At 32.0% G+C, this 13,377-nt stretch overlaps 1 protein-coding gene across 3 annotated transcripts in view; it reads left to right on the top strand.

Annotated features, from left to right (window-relative positions):
* Positions 1-13,377, top strand: part of nolo (ADAMTS-like no long nerve cord) — a 529,289-nt gene that overhangs the window by 466,780 nt on the left and 49,132 nt on the right. For all 3 annotated transcript variants that reach the window (XR_015545180.1, XM_087406490.1, XM_011068727.2), the window contains exons 10-11: positions 7,856-7,997; positions 10,199-10,292. Coding sequence is in view for 2 of the 3 variants with exons in the window: in XM_087406490.1 (XP_087262616.1) it covers positions 7,856-7,997; positions 10,199-10,292 (236 nt within the window). In the remaining variant the exon portion in view is untranslated. The remainder of the gene's footprint in view (positions 1-7,855; positions 7,998-10,198; positions 10,293-13,377) is intronic.

Genomic DNA, 13,377 nt, shown 5'->3' with positions numbered 1-13,377 from the left:
AAATGTAAAATTTAATGTAAATGTTTTTTTTTAATCAGAAAAAATATTAGGTGTTGGAATTAATTCGTAGCGTTTTTTAATGAAAGAATGTTATTTATTTCACATGAGCATTAAAAAATACATTAATGAAAGTACTTCCCATCACTTGTAAAACGCTACGAATTAATTCCAACACCTAATACAAAAAAAAGCTATATGCAAAATCGAAAAATTATGCTTCTAATATGAAGTGGCCTATGAGAAATCATTAATGAAATACAAAATACATCAGTATTGAAATTAGAAAACTTTATTTAATGTTTCTAAAATACAAATATAATGGAGAAGTTTCTTTGCAATAACCACAAACTTACTTATACTTAATATTCCCAGCGTAATGTGTACCCAGCATAAACACGCAATGTAATTTCATATGTATCTATTCCTAACTTTAATATGATGTTTGCTCTCTTTTAACAATAATCTCCATATTCTAACAACGTCATTCGAACATAGAAACATAAATTATCTCATATTAGGAGTGTGATTTAGTTTTGAGGATTTTACAAGAGATGGCACTAATGTCAATATTGTTGAAGACAATCACAGCTATTATTTCTTAATGCTTTAATATTATTCCATAATATTTAGTCATTTACTAATAATAAACGCAATAAACATCATGCCATCATTTACATCATTTAATAAAAAATAAAGCTTGCTAAATAGCATTTTCGATATGCGCGTTGTTTTTATTTTTTAATTAGAAGAAAATGGCGGCTAAGATCATAGAATTTTGATAGAAACTTATGGTGATGTTGCTCCATCAATTATGACATGTGAATATTGGTTTTTGTCGATTAAAAAATGTTAATTGACAAAAGCTGAAAAATGCAGATTTGCAAGTATTATTGGACAAAAATTCAACAATCCACTTCAGAATTTGCCAGAGAATTAAATGTTGATTATACTAGATGGGGTGAAAAGTAACCTCCTTGATCGCCAGAATGCGCCACTACTGCAAAAAAGTTTATGGTGCCTTGTAGTCCGTTCATATTTAGGCAGACATGCCAAGTGGCAGTGCGATACTGCCCTTAGTTTTGTTTTGAGAGCTGATTGTTGTTGACGTGTTTGCGAAAATGATTTTCGTTCTCTCATAAAACATTATTTTTTGAGAGGCAAAACGGCGAAGGAAACAAAAGAAAAGTTGGATAAATATTATGTGGCCAATACTCCGTCAAATTACACCGTCAAATATTGGTTTCGAGAGTTTCGTGATGGCCGCAACTCCACTACCGATGAAGTCCGCAGCGGCAGGCCCTCCGATGCGGTTACCGAGGAAAATGTCAAAAAAATACATGAAATGGTGTTGGCTGACCGGAAAGTGAAGGTGCGCGAGCTAGCAGATGCTACAAAGATTAGTACTGAGCGAACACGCCATATTTTGGGCGAGATTCTGCATAAGAAAAAAATTTTTTTCATTCCCAAGGAGGTTACTTTTCACCCCACCTAGTACAACAGTTATTAAATAATTACATGATATGTTATTTAAATAAATCAGTTTTTGAGAAAAAAACCCTCAAACCTTAGTACACTCTTAATATATAGGATAAAATTACTGAAATCGCATACCTCCTAAATCGCACTACCTCGCTTCAAAATTCAATTATTGTACTCACATACTTTCTTATTGCAACGTTGCTGCGTTACACTCGTGACATGAAACGCAATAGGAGTATTGTTACTTATGTAAATAGAAAAATCGTGATAGCGTTACTATTTTTCAACGTATTTCATAGCAGAATTACAGAAAGTCTAATCACGATAAATAATCTAAGTCTCGATTATTTATCGTGATTAAAATATTATTAAAATTAAATTAACAGAAGAAAAGTTTATATAATTTGCTTTACATTTGTGTTTATAAGTTAAATAAATAATAGTTTACAAAATGCTCTAGTTTCCTAAATCGCACCATAATGTATTTTTTTTTTAATCGCACTACAATCTAAGATTTTAAATTGCATATTGTCTAATATTTTTACATTTTTTATATTTTTATTATATAAAAATGTATATTGTAAACCTACGAAATGTTTATTTTGTTTAAAAATAATTCCTTAAATTAGTTCTTAAATTATTTCTTCTGAAATTATTATGTGTTTCGGAAATTATAAAAAATATATTCTTAATTTTTTAACAGCATAATAAAATTTTTTCCTTTACTCATATAATTTTTTACAATAATATTTTTGAATTATTATGCTTTAGGAATATTAATATGATGCGATTTAGGCAACAGGTTTCCTTGTTGCCTAAATTGCACTATACTGAAAAAAATCCTCATTTGAAACGTTATAATAATGCAAAAAAATTTATTAAAAAATTACATAAGAAATGAAAAAAGTGCAGTTTATTATACTTAAAAAAATTTAAGAATATTCTTCATAATTTCTAAGTTATAAGTCTTTATGTAAAAAGTGGTGCAATTTTGGCAATCTTAAAGCGAGGAGCACAAACTCTTGCATAACACATAACACGTAATATATAAGAAAATGTATCAATCAACGTCCTTCGTTTCTTTCCTTTCCATGAAATAAAGAACTCAGATTGGTTAAATTTCTTACGCATAATACATAAAACATAAGAAATTCAACCAATCAAAGTTCATTATTTCATGGAAAAGAAGGGGACGGAAGACTTTGATTGACATTTTCTTATGCATTACGTTATACGTTATGTAAGAGTCTGTAATCTCTGTTTTACCCTATTAGTAGTATTTTGAATATATCATATTATGAGTCTTACATTTGGCAGTTTCACGATCATTAAATCTTACCTCTTTACAATTAAGAACAACATATCTCGTATTTTCTTATTAATATGATCTTACTCTATAACTGCATGCGGAATTTATAATAAATATTTATTTATTTTATAATAAACAAGGTTTAGAGACTCAGTTTAAGGAAACTTGCAAATAGCAGTCCAATTTTACAAATCTTTTTTCGGAACGACTACATATAGGATCTAATAATGAATTTTCTAATAACAAATAGATTTTAAATCAAGAGCAATAATTTCGTAGTGAAATCAACAGATAACGCCTATTAGTGTAGCAGAAGTCTCACTATTTTATATTAGAAATTTATATCATAATACAGGATTTTCCTTTAAAATTTAAGTTACAATAAAATTTATATCTATAATATAATATTAAAAAACTGTAATATACTGACATTTTTAATAAATGTACATAGAAGGAGCGATTTTAGTGAAGTATTTACAAATTTAGCTTGATACAGATCTGAAAATAATTATGCGTGATCATCAGAATAATTACTTACAAAATTCAGCAGTACTGCAAAAAATTTTGATTTTTGGTAGCAGTTTGAATATTCTACATAATTATATTAATGGTTTAACAAAATTATATTTAGATATGTATCTAGTTAAATTTTTTAATATTTCTGCAAAACCATGTATCTGTTTTATGTAGATCGATTTTGATTATAATAAAATTATGCGATCTTGCCCCCGATGCTTTTTTAAAGATGATTGACTTCAGAGAATAAAATGTATTGCAATTATAATGAGTATATTTGCACTGGAATTGATAGATATAAACGCACATTGCACTATCATATATCTGTATCTTTCAAAGAATGCTATTTATTTGCACGAACAAACGAATCACTATCCGGATATCCCATTACGTTCATTCGCACACAGATTAATGAGTGCGGAATACCAAGTAAAACGGGTAAATTTTCCTAGTCATGTACACGCAAAAGTGTGTGCAGTCCATTCATGATTTACGGCGCTTCATTTCTGATCGATACACAATATAATCCGTCCCCATCCACTTTCGAGAACCGAACAACATCCCAGAATGGCGTTTCTTCCTAGTAGCGATACATAAAGGCTCCATGCCCGTCAGCGTGGCACGTAATGATTTCATCCGAAGCGGAGTGGGGGGAAGCGCCGCTAGAAGACAGGAATTGATAGATTTCTCTCTTTTGTGAGCAACTGGGAGCCATGCAAATATTGAACTGAAAGCACAAGGCTTCTTAAAGCACTTCCCCTCGCTATCGAGACTCTTTCCGAGTTATATGGTTCCGACCGTGAAAAGCAAAGACAGACGGAGCGAGATGAAGGATGGAAGAAAAGTGAAGAATCCAGAATGAGAAACGGGATAAAATTGAAAAGAGGTAGGAAGTGGGGGAAGACGGAACCTAAGTCGAGTAGGTTTCCGCTTTGCCTTTTGTATCACTTTTCCATCTTTCTGAATGATAGCTCTCACGTCCGAGCTCCTTCACCCCCTCCCCCTACCCTCCCCCCTCCACCCCTCCCACCCCTCCCTCCCCCTCTTGTTCTCGCTCTCTCTCGCCCCTCCTCCCTTTCCCTCTCCCCATCTCCCTCACCCCTCCTCTCTACCCCCCCCCCTCCCCTCTATCTCCTCCCTCTCCCCCTCCTCTCTATCTTCCCCCTCCCCCATTCATCCCTCTATCCCTCCCACTTCTCCCTCCCCTCTCATTCCCTCCCTCTCCTTCCCTGCCTCGCCTCCCCCTTCCTTATCCTCTTCCTCCCCTCTCCCCTTGCCCTTCCTCTCTCCCTCTTGTCCCTGCTTTCCTCCCCCACCTCTCTCTTCTGACCGTTCTCCCCCGCCCAATCCCCTCTCCCTCTACCCCCTCTTTCTCTCGATTTCTTTTCCTTGATCCATCTATCTCATTACTTTTTTCTTATTCCTTTCTCGCCATTCTTTGCAGGTCTGCGAACGAGAAACTTTGTAGGTGCAACATACTTCGAATAAGACTTTTCGACTTTTCTGAAATACGAAAATGGCAATCTGGAATTTTAAATTAGACTGCGCCTCGACATTAGTCCACCTTGGAAAGTATTTCATGCGAAAATGTCACGTCGTTAATGTGCTGCGGATAGTTCCGATTGCATCTTTCCTTACTTTCAGAGTAAAGCGCAGTTACGAATTTCGTTCTCTGATTTATCCTTGTCAAACGGACATTTTGTGCTTTGTTTTCTCACTAAAATGGAAAATGAATTACAAATTATAAACTATTTTATTTTGTATCTTTTATCAAATTATAAAAAATATTGATAAAATGTTTGAACAGGGCAATCGAATATTCACAATAAACATGTCTTATATTTATTGGGTCATCTAAAAAGTATCCGCGGTTTTTTGTCACTAGATATGCGTTGATGGTCATATATCTAGTGACAAAGTACCGCGGATACTTTTTAGATGACCCAATATTTCATATTTCTTAATACACCTTATATACATATATCTACCACATTTTTTATATTACGGACCGAAATTTTATTTTAAATATTGACCTGAGGGCTTATTACGGTTCTTGAAACGAGATAAAAATTAAGAAGTGACTGAATTTACTAGAATATTTATAATGTCATTGGTCATCTAGTGAGTTTGTTCATTTTTGTAATTTTTACTTTATAAAGAACCGTAATAAGCTCCCTGAAGTGAAATATATGTCCACTAAATTATTTTCAGGGATTGGAAAGTTATTTTTTAAAAGTATAATAAGTTAGGGCTCCGCACAATAAAAGGAATAGGGAAGAGAGAATAAGAATTTCAACCTATCAGAAATCATGTAATGGAATACATAGTTTCTGATAGGTTGAAATTCTTATTCTTATTCTTTGTTCTCTGTTCTTTTTATTGTGCGGAGCCTCTTACTAAGTAGAAAAAGTAACAAGTTACTAGTTACCGACTTTTAAAGATAACTCGTTAGTAACAGTTACCGTTACTTGAAAAAGTAACTTCATTACTTTTCGTTACATTTTTAGAATCGACGACCACCAATTACAACGGACGGGCCTAGGGACTTTCTAGTTTTAAGCACTATGAGTGGCTTGTGTCCAATCGTATTTAATATTGGGTCATCTAAAAAGTATCCACGGTACTTTGTCACTAGATATATGACCATCAATACACATCTAGTGACAAAAAACCGCGGATACTTTTTAGATGACCCAATATATGGCTGCGGCACAGACTCTTGCATAATGCATAATGCGAATCAACTAATCTTTTCTTTTATCTTATTCCATGAAAAAAGAATTTTTATTGGTTGATTCTCTTATGCACTATGCATTATATGTTATGCGACAGTCTATGCTGTGGCCATAAATGTGCAGAGTAACGATAAAAGTAATTGTAAAATTTATTACTGTTATCAAAAAAATGTAACTTTGTTACCGTTAGTTACTAAAGAAAAAAAGCCATTACCAGTAAAGTTACCAAAAAAGTAACGTGTAACTGTAACTTCGTTACAAGTAATGAATTACTTCCATTTCCTAATTATTTTAGGACCTGTAACTACATAGTTATGTAATTTTTGATAACGTTTATCTAACAACAATCTTCCATCTCCAAATCGACATTAAGAAGTTCCTAAAACGAAACTCGAACTCCGACGAAGTCGCCAGAAGTCGCGCCGCATATCGATATGTCTTTATATTGTATATCAATACATCGATATCTCACGCAACCTATGATACATGCAGTTATATATTCGTGTTAATTTTCGTATAATAAATTTGTCGCGATAAAACATCTAAGTCTAATTCTAAGAACTCGACATTGTTTGTTCGTGTAAACTACATGGGAATCACTATTTCGTACGTAGGTTGCAAAACTTTCATAGCAAATGTTATCACGACTTGACAGCTGAAACGCCATGTTACACTAATGCTGATTCTACAATAAGTCTGTAGTCGGAAGTCTTAGTCTCAATCGATGAAATTGACCAATCAACGTCGGTTGTACAAGTTGGCTATTGATAACTCACTGATAAGACTTAGGATTACCAACTACCGACTCATTGTAAAATCAGCATAAGAAATGATAAAAAAATATATCAATTTTGAAATTTTTTATTCTCGGAATAAATTCCACTTTCCAGACATGTATTAATGCGTGTATACTTTAATTCTAGAAAAGGATTTTCGAATCAATGAAAGAGAAAAAAAGTATTTATTATACAAAAATTACATGATTTAATCGGTAAAACAAGAAGCTTTAGGATCCCCTTAACAGATATCAATAACATCTTACTGTAAAATGCCAATTGTAAACTGATGAGAATGACTTCAAAAAAAATCAAAGTTATTAAACCCAAAGAGAACAAGAAAATCAAAATAATGTCAATTTGACGTTATATTGGCCGAATTTATGTCATTTTTAGTCATGATAAAAATCTCGATCTCAGACTTTATATATTAGGTGTTGGAATTAATTCGTAGCGTTTTACAAGTGATGGGAAGTACTTTCATTAATGTATTTTTTAATGCTCATGTGAAATAAATAACATTCTTTCATTAAAAACGCTACGAATTAATTCCAACACCTAATATAAAGTCATTCTTAAATCATCTGAGATCAATATGACGTCAAATTAACATTATTTTGATTTTCTTGTTCTCCTTGGGAATAATTTAAATTTTTATTTCCAATTAATTATATAACTGTAGTATTTTATTCGCGCATCAATTATCATATTGTATACTCATATTTACTCATATTTACTGTTTTTCCTTTTAACGTTTCTTATATTTATGTTACCTTTGCACATACATATGATTCGTATTATTAAATTACAACTATATTATACATATATTATTATATTACATATTTTATATTACTATGTCATTAAATGTTTCTACTAATTTATTCAAATAAATATTGATATAATTTATCTCTTTAAGTGTGAATATCGCCACTATAATTTTTATAAATCGCGCTTGCATTATTCCTCGCTTTTTATCGGCCCACATCGCAACTTATTGCAATTCTACGCGAAGTGTGCATTTTAACTTTTTATTTATGCAGTGCTCCGTGACCTGTGGCACCGGAATACGGACGAGGACGATCGAATGCAGAGATGGTGTTGGTGCCATCTCCAGGGACTGCGACCTCGCGGAACGTCCTCATACCGAGCAGGAATGCAAGACGAACGTCGCATGTCCCACATGTAATTGCGTTATCTAAGTTAAACTCGTATTAGATCGAACGAATTTAACATGCTTTAAGCGACGATCTGAAAATTCATGCGTAATTCCCTAAGCAGATTATACAAAATTAGAGGCAAATCTGAAATTTAAGTTTTCTGAGATAATAAGAAGAATCTTGTGTCGTGTAACTAACTTTACTAGAAAATATTTGTTAACATTTCCATTTATTATGTATGATTTATAAAATGAGTTATTTTCAACTCTTTTTCTTACATTTCTTATATTTCAAGACAAATAAATTTTAAATCTTCTGTCTTCGTTTGCGTTCCGCGAATTGGAATATTATTTTGCAGAAATTCTTAACATCGCAATAAAAATTATAAAAATTATAAAAATTTTTATTATTTACAAATATTCTCTTTAAATTATATATACACACATATACATATTTTAAGGAATTATAAAATTTTACATATAACATATTTGTTGCATATAACATATGATATTTGTCATAATTTTAGAAATATTAGTAAACAAATAAGAATTTAGTTTTTTCATAGATGTAATAGATATAGGCTGGGCATTTCCATGAAGTTGTCAGTCATTTTCGGCTGTGTTCTAAAATTCACTGCCAGCAGGGAAGAGATGAATAAGAATGTATTTCTTATTCGTCTCCTCCCAGATTTTTTGAAGTGTCGCGAAATAATTTTCCTTATTAGTCACATTTAAATAAAATTGTAATAAAATTATTAATCAGAATATTTCTGTACTTACATTTAACTTTGGTTTATTGATAATAAAACAAACAATATTTTTACAGAAATAAATATTGAATTATTGTTTAAAATAAAATTTTTAAAAAAGCTTTAAGTACGCTTTGGAGATCGGATCGTTAAATTGTAACATTGGATTCCTAAATCGTACTTGTAATAATAATTAGTTTTTACAAAGAAAGATTTAAATTTTCTTAAAATCCAACAAATAATATTTATAAATAATTTTTAATAAATTATCTTAAAAAGACTCAATACAAATATATTTTTTCTTATGCAAATATCAAAATTACAAAAGTATTATTTAATTATTCAATCTTAATATATTATTTTATTTTAAATTTAGATATAATATAAAAACTAGTGACAAGTATTATTCAGCTATTCAAATTTAATATTATAAAAAAAAAATATGTATATTGTTTTAGCTTAAATGTTAATACAATATAAAGACTAGCAACAAATTTACCCCATTTTCTCTATTTTTACAAATTTGCCAACACAACATAACTTACAAATATTTTGTTAATTTGATCCTATACTCGAAAAGAGTTTAAATATCAATTATAACCCTGTAGTACATTATAATTCACCTTATACTGATAATGTCAATATTTTAGGCAAATTGTACGAAAACTTAAATCAGACACCGAACAAAATCAATGTTAAATGTTGCAAACAAATGGCTCAAAGCAAAACAAAAATGACAGTACTTAATCCATATTACTTAATCCATACTACACATCTGTCATTATCGTGACATCGTCATCTTTAAAAAAATGTTTCGTTTAGAAAATACAATGGAGGTATAATTAGCCAACTCCCACCTGTATGTAGGAAACTTAAGCGTGATGAGCAATGCTGCAAAATGTTTTTACATTCGAGTAATCAATTTTCTACAATTCTTACATAATTATTTTAATGGACCTTAATTCTTATTTCAATAATATCGTTCTTTCTCTATAAGATGAGATAATGTACAGTCCATATATCTATTATGTCCATATGTTTTTTTAAGGAATATTTAAAATCGTTTTGTTGGCAAAACAGTTATTAAGTTCATAATAAACATGTGATTAAGTTCTCTTTACTGTACAAACATATTCTTACGAAGCACAATAGCTGCGTTCAGTGGACTCAACAGTTGAATGAGTGCTCGCTTCTATTGATGTATTCTTCCAGATATAAAATGCTGATTGGATGATCTAAAAGAATACACCAATAACAATGAGGGCTCACTCAATTATTGAGCCATTCTTACATTTTGCAACACAAAATTGTGAAGTCGCAAAATATAAGAATGTGTTCTTTGAAACTCAACGTGTTTCATCGTGTAAAAGAAAATTTAGAAATAAAGTTCTGAAACCCAGAAATTATCAAAGAATGCGATTATCACGTACAAAGGGAGTATGCATAGAAAATAAGATAGTATTTGAAATGTTATTTAGATGGAGACGGTATGTCACAACCCCTGATGCAGCCGTATCCTCTATCTCCAATGTCAGAGAAATTGATGGATCAACCAATACCTTCCGAATCAACGTAAGTCCTACTCTCTTTTCTGTATAAATATGTATTTTCTGTATAAATACATACACACACACGCGCGCGCACAGGGTATGTTTCCTCTAACTTGATAATTTAAAATATATCCGATGTTTTTGAATACCTATATTAAAAACAATAAAAATGTATCCTTTTTGCCTAGGAACATACGATCACGCAAAATTGAGCTCCGTAACACCTTCCCCCCTCCCTTACTTAAGGACGACACGAAACGAGGCTCATCCATAGACATAGTATCTTTAGACCGAGCGTCAGAAATATGAGGAGTGAGGGAATCCTCATTTAGAAAAGGACGCACTCTTTTCGTCTAGAGTATCTATAATAAGAGTACGGTCAATAGAGCGTGTACGACAAATCCGGAAACGCATCGAAACGCGCATTTTCATATGTGAAGTGTAAAACTGAGGCTATGTTCAAAAATTTACTGCCAGTACTGAAAATCTATAGTGCATGTAAGTAAACTATAGATTTTCAGTACTGATAATAAATTTTGGGCACCAGAAGTATAAAACTAAAATTGTACATACAACAATGGGTGCGTTTAGCAGAACGCATCCGTGTTTTTTTATGAATGTCTGCTCTGAGATAAAACCATTCTTCTAGGTTTAAAAATGTAACTCAATCAGCGCAAAGAAAATTTCCAACAATTGCAAAATAAATATTCTGTTGAACGCAGAGGGGGAGAGCCAATAATTTTATAATGAATAAATTAAAGAAGAATGACAACAGAGGTAAATAATTCTTGAGGCTTCCACGGTACTTTTTATATAAAGATTATGCATTTCGCGGGTTTTCTCCGTGTCCAGATCCATTGGAATACCAACATTTCGAGAATCTTGCAGTCCGAAAGTATAGAGAAGCCATAGAGATACAAAAACAATCTAAATAGAGATAATGGCTACAACATAAATAAAGTATGGAAAACCATTCTCCCACTTATTGAAGATTGATCAATTTCTCTCATCTCTCCTCCCACCCCCCACCCCACCTCTACTCAAATTCTCTTCTTTCCTCCCACTCCAACATGTAGTGTAATATAAAAAGAACGACCCGAAGGAACAACTCAGTATCAGATTGCTCTTCGCCTTGATGAAGTGGGCTGCAAGGTTCATGAAACGTTGGCATTCCAAGAATGGATCTGGACACGAAGAAAACCCGGATTATGCAAAACGATTATGAAATAATCTTTAAACAGAGGTAAATATAAATATAGAATGAAAATTAAATTTGTTTAAAAATAAATAATATAAAAATGAATAAGATTTTAAAATAAGATTTTAGAAGTATTAATTATTTTTTTAAGAGTATATTTAACTTTTTATTAGGTATATTTATTATAGTACTTTATTACAGTATATATACAATTTGTCAATTTACATCCAATATTATCAGTGACGATACAATTGCAATAATAATACAATAATACAAAGTAATAAATCAATATATCCTATATATACCTTCCTGTATATTCTGACGAGTTCACCAAACACAGTTGGAATAGTATTAGGTGCGCAACTAAGTTCTCGCTGTTATTTTGATGAAAATGCAACTTTATTGTGAAAAAATGGTTACAAATGAATCATTGAAAGTATTGCCCATCGCTAGCTACTACTTTTTCCTATCATTCTGGCAGAGCTCGTATACCATCACGATAAAACTGTTCACTTACTGCTGGAGCCATCTGTTGATAAACAGCGGGAACTTAGTTGCGCATCTAATATCTTTTTTCAATATACGCTTGCCGTTTCCAGTCTTTGATTCAGTTCACGTTTCTGCATTAAAATGTACCTGAAATAATATACAACATACATCATTTAATAATTTATTTATATTTAAAAAACCGTGGATACTTTTTAGATGACCCAATATACGAGACTCTCTTCGCCGATGACTGTTACATTTCAGTTCCTCGTTCTCTCTTTCAATCCTCTCTCTCACTTTATACACATGCGCAAAACGAGAAAGAACGCACTTGGACTAAGAGTGCGTTCTTTCTCGTTTTGATATAAAGAGAGTGGCGCCAATGCATGTGTTTAATGCTGATTGGTTCCACTATTAAGTGTCCTTATTGTTAGTTAAAAAGAAGACAACGTTAAAGAAAAAAGAATTATTAAGAGGAATTATGTCATATAGATATATGATCTGGAGTATCAAGATGTAGGATGGAGTAGACACCAAATGGTGACTTCCGGTTAATTGGCGTCACTCTCTATACCCACTCTAGAGCCAAGTGAATGCGTCCTTTTCTAAATGAAGACTACCCTCACTCCTCAAATTTCTAACAAATCTCGATCTAGAGATACTATGTCTATGGATGAAACCCGCTTCGAATAGAAAGTCGTACGCCCCATGGCAGGAGGAATGTGAAACTCGCTTTCTATTGGAGAGGAAAAAAAAAGATGAACTGGTGCAAAAGTTCAGTCAAAATGAACAAGCCTCATGCTATCTTTCCACCATGGGCTCGAAACGGGGGTGAAAGTGACTTGAAACTCACTTCGTGTGGAAAATTGTATGCCTCTAGGCGGCGAGTAGATGGAGTGAACCTCAATCCCTTCGCATGAAAAGTCATATGTCCATTAGTATATATTAGGTGTTGGAATTAATTCGTAGCGTTTTACAAGTGATGGGAAGTACTTTCATTAATGTATTTTTAATGCTCATGTGAAATAAATAACATTCTTTCATTAAAAAACGCTACGAATTAATTCCAACACCTAATAGCAAAAAATAAGACATTATTTTTTAACTTCGTTTGTTAATAACTTTTAAATAGTAACTGCTAAAATCTTTAAAAAATGGTCATGACCTTGACATCATATGTCAAATTGGCACGGTGTTTATTAATCCGAATAATGATCATGTATTTTTTAAATGACTTTGTTTTATTGTCAGAAATAATTTAATTCAAAAGAGGAGAATCAATAAGGCTTGATTTTGACCCTCCTCAAATTTTGATGCATCTCGTTAAAATGTATTTCTCAAAATAAATTTTATTCATCTCAAGTTTTGAGCTGAAACTAACATTATTATATGATGCCTGTACATATACTGCAGAGAATAT

The sequence above is a fragment of the Acromyrmex echinatior genome, chromosome 5 (genome assembly GCF_024713525.1).
Source record: "Acromyrmex echinatior isolate Ae372 chromosome 5, ASM2471352v2, whole genome shotgun sequence".
NCBI lineage: Eukaryota > Metazoa > Arthropoda > Insecta > Hymenoptera > Formicidae > Acromyrmex > Acromyrmex echinatior.
This window is presented reverse-complemented; position numbering and strand designations above follow the sequence as displayed.